Genomic DNA, 20,109 nt, shown 5'->3' with positions numbered 1-20,109 from the left:
GTTGGTCCGCGCATGCTCGGAGTACACGTCCTGGTTATCCGTCTGTGAATGTTGACCTGTTTAAAGGTCTTACTCACACGGCTGCGGAGAGCGTGATCACACTGTCGGCCGGAACAGCTGATGCTCTCATGTATGTTTCAGTGTTACTTGCCTCGAAGAGAGCATAGAAGTTATTTAGCTTGTCTGGTAGGCTCATGTCACTGGGTAGCTCTCAGCTATGCTTCCCTTTGTAGTCTGTAATAGTTTGCAAGCTCTGCCACATCCGACGAGCGTCAGAGACGTTGAGCTGACGTCTGTCCCCAGTGGGATGTCAGTGCAGTTCTTTATTTCACGTGCCTGTGTTGTGTTAAGTTTCACTTGCCACAGACATAAACAATTATTTCAGCCGTTCATTACAAATGCACGGGGAACCTGTGGCATAGGAAAGGTATGGGGAATTTCCCGATCCTATGTGGCTCAATTGGTTAAGTATGGCACTTGCAACGCTAGGGTCATGTGTTTAATTCCCGCTGGGGCCACCCATATGAAAATGTATGCATGACTGTAAGTAGCATTTGATAAAAGTGGCTGCTAAAAGGCCTATTTTATTATTAATGTGATCAGGTTATTACTGTGCACAGACATGTCGTTGTTTTACCTGAACCGGTCTAATAGGTAGAGCATCACCGCCACCACATGGACCGATAGACCCACCAGCAGCCACAGGGTGCTCTGAAAGGGCTGCATGAACGAATCCAAAGTACTGCGTGGTATTTCCTACAGTCAAACAACAGCCAGTGACTCATTCATTCTACTGTGAGTAGTACTATACTGGGTCATAGTTGTAGGAAGAAAACAATAGCTTCAATGGGTGCCTGTCTGAGCAGCAGGAGTAAGAGCAGAGAGCATACCTTTTTCACGAGGATGGTAAGCCCCTGGTACTTAAAGGGTTTTGAGAACTCGATGTACTGGGCGCGTTCGTTGTTGATCGTGAGCGGAGCCACAATCATGTCTGCCAGGCCACCCAGGAGCTCTCCCATCATGCCGTTCCACTCCTTCTTGTTGCTGTTGTTCACCTGATATAGAAAGAGAGGGGCATCCACTGTACTCTACATACTTAGTTGACATTTCCAAACCTGATTGATGCTTGGATCAGCCAAAAACTGTTTGATCACAAATGCGATCCTACAATTACATAAGATGTTGGACTAAATTGCACTTTAGCATTATGCACATAACCTGTACATGTACCCTTATATTATTGCAGTTAGCAAAGATTTTGCCTACTGGCCAATTTTTTTTTTTAATATCCATTGATTATCTGTTGTTATTGTTTTTCAATTGGTGATTTTGTCTAGAAAAACATTGTCCTTTCGCAGCCTACACAATATACAGACAAAATACAATCAAATCGAATGGACTAGTCTGTCATTTGTTGGTCCCAATAAAGTAATTAAATATGAACTGTGGTGAAGGTGGAAAATAACACCCAAGAATACACATCGATTGGCATTTCATATGTGGTAGTCCACACTATACCACACATGTAGCCAGTACTGCATTTCTCTGTGTGATAATAAACATTACCTTGAACCTTGAGGATGGTATTCCATAGCACAAGGGGGTTCGGTTCTAAAGCTGCAGAACCATATGATCATCTTACTTACCCGCTCCTGTGTACCAAACTTCCCATCAGCCACCAGATGAACCTCATAGGTGAAGTTCATGGTATCCGCTAGTTTAATCAAGAGGTCAATGCAAAAGCCATAGCAGCATTGGGGTACTATAGGCTGTCCTATAAGGGACAAACGACAAACACAAAATCAGCTGAAAAAACGGATATTGAGAGCAAATCAACATATACAGCCAATACAGACGGACTATACTGAACTAGTACTTGTGTATATCCTGTGGCTGTCTTATTACCTGGGATGGTTCCATTGGGGCCAGTGCATATAACTTTTTGGACATCTTTAAGTCCATTAACAGTTTTCTCTTTTTGGCAAGTTCCGTCACTTGTTGTAGGTTGGACATAGACAAATGGCTCCTGATGAATGGTTACTATCTGTGAACAATAGAGAAGGGCAAGTATGGCGCCAACACATTTTGGTACACAGACATTCAACACAAGGAACAAGTGCTTGGGTGTATGCATTAGCGCACACCGTAGCAAATTTTTTTGCCACAGAAAAAGTTTTCAACAGAAACAATTGGACAAATTCAGGTAGGTCTCTCTCCGTTTCTAGCCATTTGGTTCCTAGTGAATACACCCCCGGTTATGCAAGACCAGGGCGGTAGCTGCACATGAGCACACCAAGGTCCAGACCTCAGTTTTTTCTACTTACTGTTGAGAGTTAGAGTAGTAGGTGCAACTTCTAAACTTGTTTTTTCTCTTGATGTATAGTATGTCACTCACCGATAGTCACTCAATGAGCCCATCTCATAAAATGTTTTAGATTGGCAAGTTAGTCTAGTTAGTCTTGCCAGCTATCTAAACCATTAGTAATCATTACCAACCAGGCACGCAGGGCATTTGCCCAGTGGTCCTGACCTTTAGGGGGCCCCCATTGATTTTGTTAGTCCCTGTCACTTAGATATAATATTAACATGGCCTAAGTCATGGCAAAATGTGTAGAATTGCAGGAAATTTGCTTTTAAAACGGCACAAAAAAAGTTATGTAAAGTAAACTCATTTGTTTACATTTAGCTAAGGGAGTGGGGGGGGGCTTTCCAAAATAGGGGAGGGTTGTCAAATGTATTTTTTTTGCTTTGGGGAGGGTTGTGTGTTTTTTTTATTTGGCACATGGGAGGGTAGTGCATTATTTTGCCTGGTTTACATGATGTAGTTGCAGGTTTTACTATATAACTAGCCACATATCCTCATCTGCTTGCATGCACCTCCCCTATACCAAGGTGTTTTGGTAGTCCCCTTATGCACTACGCTTTTCCGTGTGCTAACTTTTACTATACCACAGGTCAGTATAGTCTACCAGTCTAACGATCCATCCTGCCCTCTATCATAGTGACAGATCTGGTATAGGCTAACGAGCAATCATACCAAACATAAAAGCATTCAAAGCTGCATACAATTTCAATATGAAACCACAAGAACAAATAGGACTACCTAAAAGGCAGCGGAGATGCAAGGTGCATCATTGCGCATGAAAGTAGACATGACAAACAGCTCAACAAGCTCCCCTATTGATTTTGTTTTTGGGGCAATAAAATTGCAGACTAGCCTACAACACCACAATGAAATGAATAATTTAATTCTTGTTTTCAAGCGAGTACTAACTTCTACTCTAGGTTACAGTGAAAATGTCAGTTGAATAATGGCAGATTGTGATTTGCATGTTTCATTCGATTTGGATCAGGCACAGTAGCAGGTCAGTCTGGCTGTATTTTTACTTCTGATTCTGAATGCGCTGTCAGTTGCAGATCATCATTCTCCCAAGTCATCCTATAATAATGTGTCCACATATGCTCCCGCAGGCCAATTTATTCAGAAGAGCTTAACACACGCTCTGCCTCCTCTCCAATCCGAGCCGATATTCTTTGTTCACATAGAAGCTAAAGCTTCAATATGACCTTAATATTTATAATTAAACTTGTAAAATGTATTACCTTTTATATGTGCCAGAAACACAACCAGTCACACATTTTTCATCTGAGTAGGCTACTTCAAAAGTGTCCTGTAGGCCTGTACATGTTCATCACAAACATACATTCCAGCATCTTCAAAATGGCTTGACATTAACAGGGTCAGATAAAAAAAAATGTCACATCATGAGAAAGCAGCCAGTTTATTAGGCTACAGATGAAATAAGTTATTATTAACTTCACAGGGTGGTGAAAGTGCACAGGGATGATGTTGATGCTCCTTTCAATAAATGTCTAGGGTTTTATTCTGGCGAAATGATGACCGATGCTTGGCTGCCATTTGACAAATAGAAATCATCTCGTACTTTTATCCATAATAATCTCATAATGGGGCAGCAGGGTAGCCTAGTGGTTAGAGCGTTGGACTAGTAACCGGAAGGCTGCAAGTTCAAACCCCAGAGCTGACAAGGTATAAATCTGTTGTTCTGCCCCTGAACAGGCAGTTAACCCACTGTTCCTAGGCCGTCATTGAAAATAAGAATTTGTTCTTAACTGACTTGCCTAGTTAAATAAAGGTAAAATATATCTAGATTTTAAATCATGTGGCTGTACCTGCGCTGTATCTGCAAGCTGTTGGTTAGAGCGAACATACCAATACCAGTGTAGGCACAATCGCTATACCTATATACAACCATCAGTAGGCCAAAATGCTAATATATTTTATATTAATATCATACAGCAGGCAAGCCTATAGGCCTATGCATCCAAAACCCTAATGAATTTAGAGCTACAATCTCTGACAGCTGAACCTTGATGGGGACAATTATTGTTCTCGGAAAGTAGCCTAAAAACAAAACAAAAAAATAGGCTATGAAGTTTTGCATGTGCTACACATCGTAACCCAATGAATAGTGGTTTTATAATTTGTTATAATCTGTTTTTAAAGACACGTAAATGTGGCTAATTTGGCCAACATCCCTCGTTGGCTGCGCCAGGTCGGTTCTGAATGCATATTGATGTCCAGTAAATTTCTCAAATGTCCGGTAAATTAAAATATTTACTGTCATGTTCACTGGCGCCACAGGGAACTCTGAAATGTGCATGTTGTTTTTATGCAGATTTTAGAATATTTGCATGAAATTAGGTCCCCAATTGGATGGAAACCTAGCTATATGCACCCAAAAGACTCTGGCAAGTGCACTAGTCCTGTGTCACATTGATTATGCCTGCACATCATGGTTCGCCAGCAGCCCCAAACATCTAAAGAATAAGCTACAGACCAGACAACATTTGTACTTAAACTCTCCCTTAATACTCATCTGGAAGTTGAGCATTTTTTGTCTGTATCTCTGTAATGTGTCTGTATCTATGTAATTGTATATGTATTTATGTAAAAAACGTTATTTTCAATCTCGGTCACTTAAAAAATATTTGTGTATATATATATATATATATATATATATATATATATGTATTTTTTTAACTGATGAAATCAATCAATCAATCCAAATGACTCAAGAGGGAGCCCCACGGCACTTGATTTGAGCTGGGTTCGGACTTGCCGTGCTGGAAAACCAGGGAGTTTATTGAAAGTTCCAGGAATTTTGTAACCCTAGTTGCACCATTGTTCTTACATAATAAAACCATATGCAATTTCAGTAGCACATTTCTTAGAGTGATGGACTGTCCCATCCCCGCGGCCTCAGCAACAGATTAGTCCACTGAGACAAGCGCGAATCAGGCGGATGTCTTGTGCACCATGAAAAATATATACATTTGCCATTGCTCAACTAAAGAAATCTCAGTCGACCAAAATTGGGTTAGCCCTAGTAGGGAGGGATGTATTTTAATTTTTTTCTGTCGAGATTGACATAGTCTATTATTATGGTGTTGAACAGGCAAATCGTCATTTTGAAGTGACCAAAATATGCTTCGTTCATTGGTTGTGTGGTGCACAGGCACAGAAACCTGTTGGTGGGAAAATTTGTTGCATATATTTTATATAATTATATTTATGGCATCAAAATGTGGAAAATCATTGTCTGCAGCTGCTTCTGATCATAGTGTAATGAAACAGTTAGGGAGAGTGATCTCTCCGTGGTGGTCAGCGAACCCTCAACCTTCTGGCCCAAAAAACATGCTCAAGTGGAAAAGTTGATATCAACGTTTATAAACATAGGGTTGCTACATTTATTGTTTGTGGTTGTAAACATTGTTTTGAGGCAATTTTATGAGAGGGGGGGTGTTCAATTTATTTAACAATACAAGGGGAGGATCATGTGAAAATATTTGTAATGTTGGGCAGAGGGGTGCATTTTTTTATGACACCTTGAGTTGGACCAGTCCCCCCCCCTCAGTAAATATACATCTGTCCCTAATAAAATACTTTTTATGCTAACAGATCCCTCTGTACATATTCAATTATAGTTTTCAATCCCTGTCACATCCTGATCTGTTTCACCTGTCCTTGTGACTGTCTCTACCCCTCTACAGGTGTCACCCATCTTCCCTTGTGTATTTATACCTGTTTTGTTCAAGTCAAGCAGCGGTTTGTCTCTGCTCCTGCTTTTCCTCAGTCTCTCTTTTTCTCATCATCCTGGTTTTGACCCTTGCCTGTCCTGACTCTTAGCCTGCCTGCCGTCAGGTTCCTTGGCCTCTACTCTGGATTATCGACCCCTGCCTGCCTTGACCTGTTGTTTGCCTGCCCCTGTTGTTACAATAAACATTGTTACTTCACACAGTCTGCACTTGGGTCTTACCTTGATTACTGATAATCCCGGTGCTGAGTTAATGTGTAGAAGCAAATTGTATAGCTAATAGGCTATGTGTTTGTAGAATGTGTAGAGGTGTAGAGGTGAATGAAGCTTCAGCAACCAATGTGATAATGGCAGGGTTAATTTTTGCTAGTTTTTGCTGTTCTCCAAATAGCATTTTAGAGTTAAATTAAATTGAACTTTCCAAAAATGTCTTGGATGGGGGGGGGGGGGATAAAGCCCACTTCCCCTCCCCCTCCAGACCTCACTAAAACTCAGATCCTGGCTACGGCCATGTGCTGGACGTAGTAGCTACCTTTAGTCTGGTAGACATCTGGTATCCTCTTGGCTTCTCCGTCTCTCCTCCTGGCCAAATTATCTTCCTCTGCGGATTCATCACCACCTACAAAACCAAAGAAATAGAATGGCTAGTATGGGAAAAAGTAATTCAGACAGTACAATCATATGGCACGCTAATTTAATTGGGCTAGTTATTTCACCTCCATGTACAAACCACCCCAAATATTAATGTTCCCCATACAACTTGGTTTTATACATTTGATAATAACACAAGCACAAAATGATAGCACCAAGGCATAATTACTTAATTTAACACTCAATTAAAAAAAATACTGTATTGTGTACAACTGGTAACATAAAACATTTAATAAAACCCCCCGTACTTGCGTGCCGTTGAAAATGCCCACTTGCACCAGCCTGGTCTTTTGGTAGTTGAGGATGCTGTAGGTAGCAAACCGCCTGTCACCATCGTCATTAAACTCGATGCGTCCTGTCAGGCCATCTGGGTACTTGGATGACATCAGCACTCTAGAGTCCAACAGGGAGATCGGAGGGATGGCATCATCAGACAAATCATCCCAATATGACGTGATGGGCTTGGTTGATGAGAGGGGGTGAGATGGGAGATTGAAAACAATGAGGATGAAGGGAGGAGGGTGGGGGTGGGGGATCTTTTTGGAACTATAATGCAACGCATTTCGAATTAAGTGTGTGTTCGTAAATTCAATCTGGAGTGCCAGAGTGCGCTCAAAGTGCGTTCTGTGCATTTGTAAATTCAGAATGTTGTCAGATTGTCCATACATAAATTCATAGCATTTCGCTCTCAGAGCGTTCAGAGCGCACACTCAACCCTCTGGCCGAGGATTAGGGTTGATGCGAGCATTCTGACAACACAACAGCAGTTAAGCACCCAAGCTAACTGGTTAAGGTTGGCTAGCTTGCTAGCTACTTCCAGACACAAATGAGAGAACACCTCACTCTGACCATTTTACTCGCACTAGCAGAACTGGTTAGGCTGATTTCATGTTATACAGAGCGTTGGTGACTGTAACTGTGTGGCTGGAAACAACATTTACTGACACCGGCCATATTCAACGGGTGTTGAGCATTTGTAAATGCATCAGTTATTCTGCTCTCTGGCACACTCAGGCGAGAGTGCTCTGGAATCAGAGTAGATAGCCAAAGTGAATTGACAAACGCACCCTAAGTCCTCTGATGTAGAATCCTCTATCCCCTTAATTCTGAGTTCTGTCTATGTAGTCTTGCCAAAAGCCAGACACTACATTTTGGAGGCAAAGGAAATGCAATTTGAGATGTACCCACCAAGGCTAGCCCAACCCGACTTGAATTTGACCTGCATGGCCCTAAATGCCAATGGAAACTAAGCTTAATTTCTCAGAGAATGCACAATGAGACAGGGATGATTTTCAGGGGTCTGACTTGGTCTACTTCCAATTAGAACTGCTCAGAAAGGAGGTCTTGTTTTCAGACTGCCCTCCCTGCCCTGTCTCCCAGCAACCTCAGGTGCCTGGGCCAGCATGTTCAGTTTTATGTTTTGGCCCTTGTCTTATACTGAGGACCATACAGGACTGTTCTGGTTATATTCTGGTTATTTCAAGCTGACTCAGACCTACTTCTGACTGTGTGCAAATAAACAAAAACAAAAACAAAAAGTGTTTGTTTAGTTACTCTCACTATTACTTGTGGCCTTACCGTTTGAAGAGCGGTCCAGTCCTCCAGATGTTTGTGTTGCCTACACAGCCGCGAGGCGGTTCTGTGATGTTCTCCTTCTCAAAGAGCTCCTGGATGGACTGTGCCACCACAGCCACGGCATCGTTGATATGCGCCGACTCGTTCTTGCCGTTGATGAGCTGAAGGCCGAGCAAGCCTGACCAGTCAACAAAATCACAGTTTTAGAGAAGCACTCGACCCGAGATGGCTAATATTAGGCCATGAACATTAAACTTGCTTATATAGAAACAACAAGTACCTATTAAGGATAGGAGTTAGGTTGGGGATGATACTGTACAGAACATGGGTTAGGGCAAAGTGAGCATGTTGAAGTGAAGGTTATGTACAGACGTGTCATACATGTAGCCAGGCAACAAAAAAAAATGCAGTTGTAGCTTACCATCGGCTTTCTGTTACACTTCAATGTGGGGGTAGCAACACACTTTTTCTAAATTAGCCCATGAGAGCCAGACACTCATATTAACGTGAATTCAAAGCAATGTAGATTACAAAAACCTCTATTTCATTTGTTGTCTACTGAAAAAAAAACACACAAACTAAAAATGGAACAAACAAAAGATGTTAGACATTTAAAGCACAGTACAATGAGAAATAACTTGTTTTAAACCTTTAAACAAACAAATGTTTAAACGTTCAAACATTCAATGTATTACACACCACACTGATTAGCCAATGAGGATAAAACATTTGAATAATAAAGCAATGTGACCAGCATGACCGATCTGTCACACAGTCTGTGAGAGAGGCATAGGGTATAGGAGCAGGACATACCATCTGGTGCTTCACTCAAAGCTTTACCAGACATCTCCCTCTCTCCAACCAGCCACACGTAGCCAGAGCCCGTCATGTTGAGCTGGCGGGCAGCTTTGTAGACCGACGCCGCTTCGTCCTCGCTACAGTCAGATACACATCATTACCACAATGGCAGCTCCAGTCAATCTCCAGTGACTACACCAAGAGTACAGTACATGTCAATGTTTATTTTGTTCGGTGCAATAAATGGTTAGTTCATCCAAAATGTACAGGACCACTACAGGCCAGGGTACCAATAACATAGGGACACAGTATATTTGTTTTTTCATTCTTAATATATTATTATTATATTAATATGATATAATATATACTGCATGTGTGTAACCTGTATTACTATATACTACTACTGTATAATGATGTCATCGAGTCCTGATGGCCTCATAATAAAGACGTGTCTGTGTGGTATATGAGGTTTAGAGGTATAGTGCAGTGAGGGATGTAGATGGGAGCTGACCTGGCAGAGAGGATGATGACGCGAGCCTCCAGGTCCTTGGCCTCCAGCAGCATGGATGTCAGGTTGGTGTCTTGGCTGAACAGGAGAACTTTCTCTGCCTGCAGTTAGGGGACAAAATTAGCAAGGAGGAGAAGGACTCAGCCCTGAACCATGCTGCCTTCAGTTCCTCTTTATCTTTTTGGGGGGGGGGGGGGGGGGGGGGTGGAAGAAATGGAAAAAAAGGTTCCAAGATAATCTGTTTAACTGAAAAAAATCGAAGCTGGTAGGAAAAATTGTTCTGCATTTGTGCATGCAAACTGAGGGTTATCAAGACTCCAAAGAGGAACGTGCAAGTTAGAAGTAGAGAGGGAGAAGAAGATTGATGCAACCGCAAATCAAAGTGGTGGAGGAAGGGAGGAGGGTGGTGGTGGTTTCTTTCCCAAAGAACAAAAGAAGAAGGAAATGCTGCAGAAAGGTAGGAGGTGCCATCTGGATTGTGCCTGTCCCACACGTCCAGATCTCCACAAACTTTGTCAAAGTAATAGACTTGCAATCTCCTTGGTTTGAACACATGCAACCCTTTACACAAAAATAAAAAAGGTTGGAGGGGGCATTTCATTTTGCTGAAAATATACTAAAAACCCATTCTCGACTGAAATCATAAAAGAAAATGTAAAAATACGTGCTACCAGGATAAGGATATCTCTGGAATCGGTTGTTGACTGTTTGACTTTCTAGTTTCTAGTGGCTACGTTCAGAGAATTGGTGGGCGGCGTGCATTGACCATGCAAGTATACCTTGGGTCCTCGCTTGTTGTCATAGGACAGTTGGTCGAGGTTTTCATAGTTCTTGTTTTTATTCTGATGAGTAATGTGCACAGAGAAAATATGCAGACACAGAAGGATATTATAAACAGTTATAAATGGTGTGCAGTAAAGCATTCCAACAAATCTCCACTTTTCTGCTTCAACTTGGGATTCCCAACACTGGGGCTTGCAAAAACATCAAAGGCCTGCTCACAGCATCACAGATTCCTTAGGTTTTAACTGTCTGACACAGGCATGCTCCACCATGGTGTTGTGGGAACCAAAAATATCCCCCAGCGACATTGCTCATTCAGTAGTCTATAGTCATTCTCAAATGGAAGGCCAATGGCAAATGCAGCAAGTTCACCAACGTATCTAACTGAAACAGCATTAATATCTAAATGTAGTATAATCAAATAGGACTGTAGGAAATGTATTAAGCTAATAGAATTTCCGGAAAAATTACATCTTAGTGTTGCTCTTGGACAATTTTTCACAGATCCTGTATCTGAAAAGGCAAGTTCTCTTCATTAGTATATTTTACTAAATATCCAAATAATGTTTCTCCCTTATTCCTCTTCAATTATTATTTTAAAAACTGTATGTTGATATAATACAATATGGCATGCAGATGGTCTGTCTAGACACAAAGCGCCCTTAAATATCCCTTAAATAGTCCCTTAATTATCCATTAAATGCCACAAGGTTTGGGACCAGAGTCTTGGATCTTTGGATAAATCAGCTAAATATAGTGTGTATATACTGTGTACATACAGTATATTGTGTATATACTATATATTGCGTATATACAGTAGTATTTAATTCCAATGGTATAAATAGGTCTGAAGATCCATAGCTTTAAAAGCTGCTCAGGTCTACAATGTAAACCCAATGATCTACACAAAAACATAACAATAATAAATATAGTCTATATCTATGTGTGAAGCTAATCATACATGATTTATACGTATTAATGACATATTAGTCTGGCGTTGCTATACCTCCAAAATCACGTCAGTGTCAAGCCTCCCTTGGAGGTATGGAGAATTTTGTATTGCAAAAAAGGTTTGAATGGTCCGCTGGCTCCCAGCCCTCCCCCACACGCCCGTAGAAGGCGTGCTGTGTGTTATGTGTATCACTGTTTTCCGTCCGGGTAGTTGTAACCTATGCTAGTTTCAAGTGCTAGTGTGGCCGACAGTCTGCGATTTAAATTTATTGACATTGAAAGTGGATTACACTGGTAAAGTCAAACGTCACATACTTTTAATGTGGGGCTATGACAGTCAGTTGCAAATGTCTCTTATCTCACCACCACTAATGAGATGGGTGTGCTTGATGCATGTCTCGTTGGAGCTTCTCTAAGTCAGAGGGCGTGGTCGACAGTGCACACCTCATCTCTGCTGTCACATCCAACCTGGATTGATGTTTGGTTTTAATGCAGACGAGAGCACTGAATCCAGCTTCACACAGATATGAGCTGGCAAAGGGTAGCCTACTATGAAGGGTAGCATACTATGAAGGGTAGCCTACTATGAGTTTTATGGTACTTTCAAGACAACTGGGAACTCAGAAACATACAAGGTCTAATCATAACATCAGTGATCTTGATGTCGGAAAGTCGGAGGTCTAGAAAGAGGCCCGAGTTCCCGAGTTGGAATTCTGAGTTGGATGACCTTTCAAAAATATTTTTCCCAGTCGGAGCTCGTTTCTTTTCCAGTTCCCAGCTGTCTTGAACGCACTGAAGTCGGAAGTCAGAGATTTCCGAGTTTCCAGTTCCGAGTCCCCAGTCGTTCTGAATGCGGCATTAATGCTTGGAGGGAGATGGCAGGGTATTCCTTTTGAGTCAGGAACCAAAACTTCTCTGTAGTGACCCCTGAATGTGTTGTCTGCAACATTCAGTCACATGACAGCTCGATCATCTGATTGATTTCACTTACCGGCATGTCAACTGATCCAGGATTACAGTCAAACGGATTGGGAAGCAGGTCCCAAAGTGCTCTTCCAAGTCTTGGAGGTGAGCAGTCATCGCTCGTGTGAGACACTTACCGATGCTGTTTTCTGTTATTTTCTTTTCATTACACAGAAGGTCAACCAAGTCTCTTTTTGTTTACATCCACTGTGACAACAGTTCCTCTCTCAGTTCTAATAATATTTCCAACCCCCCCCCCCCCCCCCCCCCCCCCCCCCCTTCAATAACAATCCAGGCTTGGTGTGAAATAGAACATTGTCATGCTCCGATCCCATATCTCAACATAGTTTTGCAAACAGGCTTGCGCTGTGGTTTGATGTACATTCGAAGTTATCTGCTGCAGTATATCTCTGAGTTCTGTGCTCAGCTCTTTTGCCGCCAGTTGCTCTTGGTGTATCATACAATGCATTGCCTTCACCCCATAGACGGAGCCCCATCTGTGAAAAATCCCACCATTCGATCCCATATGGAATCTGTTTTTCGTCAGTATAGCCACGCAGCACATTGAACATTCCCTATGCCGTTTCATGCTCAGGAATCGTAAGACATAACACTATGTCCTCGCGAATAGCAAACCCCAACATGTATAGCAAACAAAAGTCAATGCATGGGCATCTCTGCCCTCACAGCTAACGTCCATTTTGAGAGCATAAGCTGGGGAGTTTCTTAGTCGTTCAGAGTTTCCTCTTAATTGCTAGCAATAGCATAAATTATTTGTTTAACAGCATTACCTGAAAAAGGTATTGATGTGAGTTTCTGTGCCTCTGCCTCCACACACACTGTTTTCACCATTTCAATTGTGTCCGGTAATATCAGTCTCTGCAATAGTATGTGGTTTCATACTATAGTGTGCCTAGCCATTCATTGTGGGAATGATTCAAGTGCAATGGTCAAGTGCGGCCTTTTCCCATGATCTAAGGTTTGAATAATTTTCATTTTGGTTTTTTAGGTTAACCACATTACAATGATTTTGAGATACAAAGACGATATTATAATATATGTATATATTTTTTTTGTATTTGGGAAATTCTCCCAATACCCCATTTTCATATCCCTAGTTTAGAAACCGCTGGGTTAAGGTAATGGTTTTGGTTAGGGACGTCCCAAGGATCCCGGATAGCAAAGACCCTATGCGAACCGAACGAGTGTGCTCGCATACTCCCTTAAAATACCTTTGCTTCAAAAACAGAAAAAAATATCAATATTACTGTTTGTCCATCTTGAGACAGTATACACTTCCTCAAAATAGTCAGAATTAATCTAGGATAACTCAAGAAATCTGTCATAAATGTTCACGATTTTGCAGAGATCTAAGTTGTGCAAATCTAACTAAGATGATAGTGCAGTATTTCTCACAATAAAAATGTGCATAAATGATTTGTCTCTCGTTGAATGACTACAAACACTTAATTGAAGAACCCCTACAGTTGACCAATCAACGACGAAGGAGCGTAAACTTCGGCTACCGACTTCGGCTTGTCTCGAGAAAAAAATGTTGTGTGCAGGAACAGCCGGGAAAAAAATGTTACAGAAGACCAAAACTAACAAAAACATCACAAAATGTTGTCATAGTATATGCACGAACTGTTCCGAACTGTTTCGGATGTGAAGCATGTGTACGGCTGACCAACTGGGAACTCTGAAAAATACGAGGTCAAATCATGACGTCAGTGATCTTGAGGTCAGAGCTCGAGAAAGAGGCTCAAAGTTCCCGTGTTGGATGACCGTTCAAAGAGATTTTTCACAGTCAAAGCTTATTTTTTTCTGAGTTCCCAGTTGTCTTGAACACACTGAAGTCAGAAGTCTGAGATTTCCGAGTTCCAAGTTCCCAGTTGTTTCGAATGCAGCATTAAATAATATTTATGGTCATGTGTGATGTTAGGTTTGATACTGAAGCTCTGAGGCATGTGTCTCTGAGGCATGCATTGAAATCGCTAAGCAGCTAACTTTGAAGAAGTGTGCATATGTGTATCACTTTATCAGAAGTACATCATCAATGATGTCCGAAGCTTTTTGGTGAAATTTGGTGAAAGCGCCGAAGCCTTCAGAAAGCCTTGGTTTCCCATCACTAGCATCTGCATTGGCAGTACAACATTTACTGCAATGTGGCTTCTGCAGAAGTCAGGGCATTCATACTTCTTTCGCTTATGGGGAGCAGAGCAGATCTGTTGTGAAGGAAGTTGTCAAGGAAGTGAGTTTGTGTTTATGCAGGATGTACTGCCCCCACCTACCATCAACCAATCATGTCAATGCAAAGCTATACGGAGCTCTCCGCATTGTTACAAAATTTGAGTGGTGCATGGAGATGGGTTACGGAGCTTGATTTGACCTCCACAAGCCTCTGAAGGCTCCGCAATTGTTCCACACCCTCTGTACAGAGCCTCTGGGCTGCATTTTCTTTTTAGATCAAGCATGAATCGGCTTTAACTGAGCTGCTAGCTAGCTAGCTAATTTTACACACTGTTTAGCTAAGGGAATTAAATGTCATCAGCTAGCTAACTTCCTATTTGTTAGCTATCTTGATGTAATCATTGTAAATTAAAAACCGTCTCCAAATGCATTTGGAAGAGGGGGAAACTGGAGCTCCAGCTATCAGTAAAGAGAGAGTGGCTGTGTGTAGTAATAAGAAGAAGAACAAAAGATGGCAGTGTCGAATGCCTTGTGACTGACCAAATAATAGTACTATTACGCTGACCTGCTCACTCGTGGGAAACAACATTCAAACTGGATAATACCTCAAAACAACAAGTCAGGCTAGAGAATTGTGTAGACAAACACTACCAATACAGTCAAAACAAAAACATGGCTGAGATTAAACACTGAAAGAATGGAGAACCAAAGTCAATTTTTTTTAAATAAATATGAGCCTCTTTGAATGACACAAATGATCTATTTTCACCACCCTGTACAGTAAGCATGGAAACCGAAATGCTAAAATCAAAAATTATAAATTAAGCATGCTTAAGTTCAAATCAAATAAAAAATGTATTTGTCACCTTATCGTGAAATGCTTACTTACAAGCCATTAACCAACAATGCAGTTCAAGAAATTGAAAATATTTACTAAATAAACTAAAGTAAAAAAATAAATAAAAAGTAACACAATAAAATAATAATAATGAGGCTATATACAGAGGGTACTTGTTAGTCGAGGTAATTTGTACATGTAGGTAGGGGTAAAGTGATTATGCATAGATAATAAACAGCAAGTAGCAGCAGTTTAAAAACAAAGGGGTGGGGTGTCAATATAAATCGTCCTGGTGGCCATTTGATAAATTCAGCTGTCTTATGGCTTGGGGGTAGCAGCTGTTAAGGTAACTTTTGGACCTAGACCAGTACTGGCGCTCCAGTACTGCTTGCCTTGTGGTAGCAGAGAGAACAGTCTATGACTTGGGTGACTGGAGTCTTTGACAATTTTTTGGGCCTTCCTCTGACACCGCCTGGTATATAGGCCCTGAATGGCAGGAAGTTTAGTGCGTACGGCCCAGTGATGTACAGGGCCAGATGCACTACCCTCTGTAGCACCTTAAGGTCGGATGTCGAGCAGTTGCCATACCAGGTTGTGATGCAACCGATCAGGATGGTGCACGATGGTGTAGCTGTATAACCTTTCGAGGATCTGGGGACCCATGCCAAATCTTTTCAGTCTCCTGAGGGGTGTTGTTGTGCCCTCTTTACGACTGTCTTGTTTGGACCATGATAGTTTGCTGATGATGTGGACACCAAGGAACTTGAAACTCTTGACCCACTCCACTACAGCCCCGTCGGCCCTCCTTTTCCTGTAGTCCATGATCAGCTCCTTTGTCTTGCTCACATTGAGGGAGAGGTTGTTGTCCTGGCACCACTGCCAGGTCTCTGACTTCCTCCCTATAGGCTGTCTCATCATTGTCGGTGATCAGGCCTACCACTGTTGTGTTGTCAGCAAACTTAATGATGGTGTTAGAGTCGTGCTTGTCCACACAGTCGTGTGTGAACAGGGAGTACAGGAGGGGACTAAGCATGCACCCCTGAGGGGCTCCAGTGTTGTGGATCAGCGTGGCAGATGTATTGTTGCCTACCCTTACCACCTGGGTTTCGGCCAGTCAGGAAGTCCAGGATCCTGTTGCAGAGGGAGGTGTTTAGTCCCTGGATCCTTAGCTTAGTGATGAGCTTTGTGGGCACTATGGTGTTGAACGCTGAGCTGAAGTCAATGAACAGGATTCTCACACCGAAGTGAGTCATTTAGGCAGGTTAGTGTGTAAAGATATACATGAGATGAAGGCAAGCCTTAAAATGAGCCTTGAAATCAGTGATGAGAAAGCCACGACACTGGAAAAAGAAACAAAAAAGCTTCAGGGTACAGTCAATGTAATGAAAGCTGATGTTAATGAATTTAAAAGAGAGAGAACGTTGTTAAGATAAACCTTAATTGATATACAGACTACATCAATACGTGGAAATCTGGTGCTTACCTAAATTAAAGAAAATGAAGGTGAAGATCCATAGATTCTGGTGAAATAATTTATGGTTCAACAGCTACAGATCCCAGACAGCCCTGTCGACCAAATTAAACTCAAACTGGTACATCGTTTTAGACAGAGAGGACAGGGATACGAGCGCCCAATTGTTGCCAAATGTGCATCCTTAAAAGATGAAATAATGGTTAAAACCCCGGGGAAAAGACTTGCAGGCTTTAAAATAGGCATGAACAATCAGTTCCCAAAGGAAATCACAGAACGACGCAGAGTACTGTATCCACTCTCCAAAGACAATAGACTTAAAGGGAAACGTGTAGCTCTTGTAGTCGACAAGCTATACATTGATAACCAACTATTCAGAGACACCAAGACCACTCCATGGTTATTCTAAATAAAATGGAACATCCAACACTGTTAATGATTGTCATAAAAAAATAAACAGAAATAATAAAATAAAGCAATTACTAAATAAATTATAAATACACTATACTATTCAAGTTATGGAATGTTGTAAAATACTTTGTGTTCATTTTTTATGTATAGTATTTTTAAATAGATAAAAGATAGGAAAATTCATTAAATAATAAATCCCCAAATACAAGTAACTGGAACACAAAAGTGGCGCCGGAGAACATGGCTGACGTTTTACGTGCTCCTAACCGATTGTGTTTTTATGTTCATGTTTTTGCGCTGTTTGTAACTTATTTTGTACATAATGTTACTGCTACCGTCTCTCATGACCGAAAAAACCTTCAGGACATTCAGGACCGACGTGAATGACATACTGGCCCAAATCCCTGTCATTTGTGTGAAGAAACGACGGAGAAAAAGAGGACAGAGGTTGGGCTGCCATCAGAGAATTCGTAGGCAATCGAATAAACCCTCCTGTCTTCCTTTCTTCTAGCTAACGTGCAATCATTGGAAAATAAAATCGATGACCTACGAGGAAGATTAAACTACCAATGGGACATTAAAAACTGTAATATCTTATGCTTCACTGAGTCGTGGGTGAATTACGACATTATCAACATACAGCTGGCTGGTTAGACGTACGCTGTATCGGCAGGATAGAACAGCGGCGTCTAGTAAGACAAGGGGTGGTGGACTGTGCGTATATGTAAACAAAAGCTTGTGCACAATATCTATGGAAGTCTCGAGATTTAGCTCGCCTGAGGTAGAGTATCTCATGATAAGCGGTAGACCACACTATCTACCTAGAGAGTTTTCATCTGTACTTGTCGTAGCTGTCTACATACCACCACAGACTGATGTTGGCACTATGACCGCACTCAATGAGCTGTATTCTGCCATAAGCAAACAGAAAAACGCTTATCCAGAGGTGGCGCTCCTAGTGGCCGGGGACTTTAATGCAGGGAAGCTTAACTTCTTATGGCTGGGGGGAGTATTGAGTAGCTTGGATGAATAAGGTGCCCAGAGTAAACTGCCTGCTACTCAGTCCCAGTTGCTAATATATGCATATTATTTCTACATTTGGATAGAAAACACTCTGAATATTCTAAAAACAGTTTGAATGATGTCTGTGAGTATAACAGAACTCATATGGCCAGGCAAAAACCTGAGAAAAAATCCAACCAGGATTTTCAATTCATTCCCTATTGAAGATACAGTGGGATATTGGTCATGTTGCACTTCTTAAGGCTTCCACTAGATGTCAACAGTCTTTAGAACCTTGTTTGATGATTCTACTGTGAAGTGGGGGCGAATGAGAGGGGAATGAGTCAGGGCTCTGCCAGAATGCCTTCAGCTCGTGAAGCTTGTTCACGTGAGAGTTTGCTCGTGTTCCATTGCATTTCTACAGACAAAGGAATTCTCCGGTTGGAACATTATTGAAGATTTATGTTAAAAACATCCTAAAGATTGATTCTATACTGTCACGATAGTCGTATGGAGTAGACCAAAACGCAGCGTGGTTAGAATACATTCTTCTTTATTAATGAAGAACACTTAAACAAAAACAACAAAACGAATAAGACGAAAGTGATCGCTATATAAACACTGTGCTAACATGCAACATAACATACACAATAACCCACGAAATACCCAAAGAAGATGGCTGCCTAAATATGGTTCCCAATCAGAGACAGCGATAAACACCTGCCTCTAATTGAGAACCAATCTAGGCAACCATAGACCTACATAAACACCTAGATGGAAACAACCCCATAAATCTACAAAACCCCTTGACAGTACAAACACCCTAGATTAAGGCAAAAACACACATCACCCATGTCACACCCTGACCTAACCAAAATAATAAAGAAAACAAAGAATACTAAGGTCAGGGCATGACAAATACATTGTTTGACATGTTTCTACGAACTGTAACGGAACTTTTGGACTTTTCGTCTGCTCGTGCGTTATGAAGTTGGATTACTGGGCTGAACGCGCTAACAACAAGGAGGAATTTCGACATAAATGATGGACATTATCGAACAAAACAATCATTTATTGTGGAACTGGGATTCCTGGGAGTGCATTATGATGAAGATCATCAAAGGTAAGTGAATATTTATAATGTTATTTCTGACTTCTGTTGACTGCACAATATGGCGGATATCTTTTTGGCATGTTTGGTCTCTGAGCGCCGTACTCAGAAAGCTTTTTTGAAATCTGACACAGTGGTTGTATTAAGGAGAAGTGTATCTAAAGTTCCATGTACAGTGCCTTGCGAAAGTATTCGGCCCCCTTGAACTTTGCGACCTTTTGCCACATTTCAGGCTTCAAACATAAAGATATAAAACTGTATTTTTTGGGGAAGAATCAACAACAAGTGGGACACAATCATGAAGTGGAACAACATTTATTTGATATTTCAAACTTTTTTAACAGGGCCGCCCCTCTAAACTTTCAGCTCATACAAGGAGAAGACTGATCGGAGATGCAGCCAAGAGGCCCATGATCACTCTGGATGAACTGCAGAGATCTACAGCTGAGGTGGGAGACTCTGTCCATAGGACAACAATCAGTCGTATATTGCACAAATCTGGCCTTTATGGAAGAGTGGCAAGAAGAAAGCCATTTCTTAAAGATATCCATAAAAAGTGTCGTTTAAAGTTTGCCACAAGCCACCTGGGAGACACACCAAACATGTGGAAGAAGGTGCTCTGGTCAGATGAAACCAAAATTGAACTTTTTGGCAACAATGCAAAACGTTAAATTTGGCGTAAAAGCAACACAGCTGAACACACCATCCCCACTGTCAAACATGGTGGTGGCAGCATCATGG

General features: G+C 41.4%; 1 protein-coding gene across 3 annotated transcripts in view; it reads right to left on the bottom strand.

The window, feature by feature from the left end:
• Nucleotides 1-20,109, bottom strand: part of grin1b (glutamate receptor, ionotropic, N-methyl D-aspartate 1b) — a 52,379-nt gene that overhangs the window by 16,755 nt on the left and 15,515 nt on the right. For 2 of the 3 annotated variants that reach the window (XM_036980380.1, XM_036980378.1), the window contains exons 4-13: nucleotides 10,428-10,490; nucleotides 9,652-9,749; nucleotides 9,156-9,277; nucleotides 8,346-8,520; nucleotides 7,016-7,160; nucleotides 6,649-6,735; nucleotides 1,906-2,044; nucleotides 1,647-1,774; nucleotides 891-1,055; nucleotides 638-756 (exon numbers count right to left, since the gene is read on the bottom strand). In XM_036980380.1, the coding sequence (XP_036836275.1) occupies nucleotides 638-756; nucleotides 891-1,055; nucleotides 1,647-1,774; nucleotides 1,906-2,044; nucleotides 6,649-6,735; nucleotides 7,016-7,160; nucleotides 8,346-8,520; nucleotides 9,156-9,277; nucleotides 9,652-9,749; nucleotides 10,428-10,490 (1,241 nt within the window). The remainder of the gene's footprint in view (nucleotides 1-637; nucleotides 757-890; nucleotides 1,056-1,646; nucleotides 1,775-1,905; nucleotides 2,045-6,648; nucleotides 6,736-7,015; nucleotides 7,161-8,345; nucleotides 8,521-9,155; nucleotides 9,278-9,651; nucleotides 9,750-10,427; nucleotides 10,491-20,109) is intronic. The other variant, XM_036980379.1, reaches the window with a different exon arrangement.

The sequence above is a fragment of the Oncorhynchus mykiss genome, chromosome 6 (assembly GCF_013265735.2).
Source record: "Oncorhynchus mykiss isolate Arlee chromosome 6, USDA_OmykA_1.1, whole genome shotgun sequence".
Classification (NCBI taxonomy): domain Eukaryota; kingdom Metazoa; phylum Chordata; class Actinopteri; order Salmoniformes; family Salmonidae; genus Oncorhynchus; species Oncorhynchus mykiss.
The sequence above is the reverse complement of the archived record's forward strand: the minus strand, read 5'-3'. Positions and strand labels throughout refer to the sequence as shown.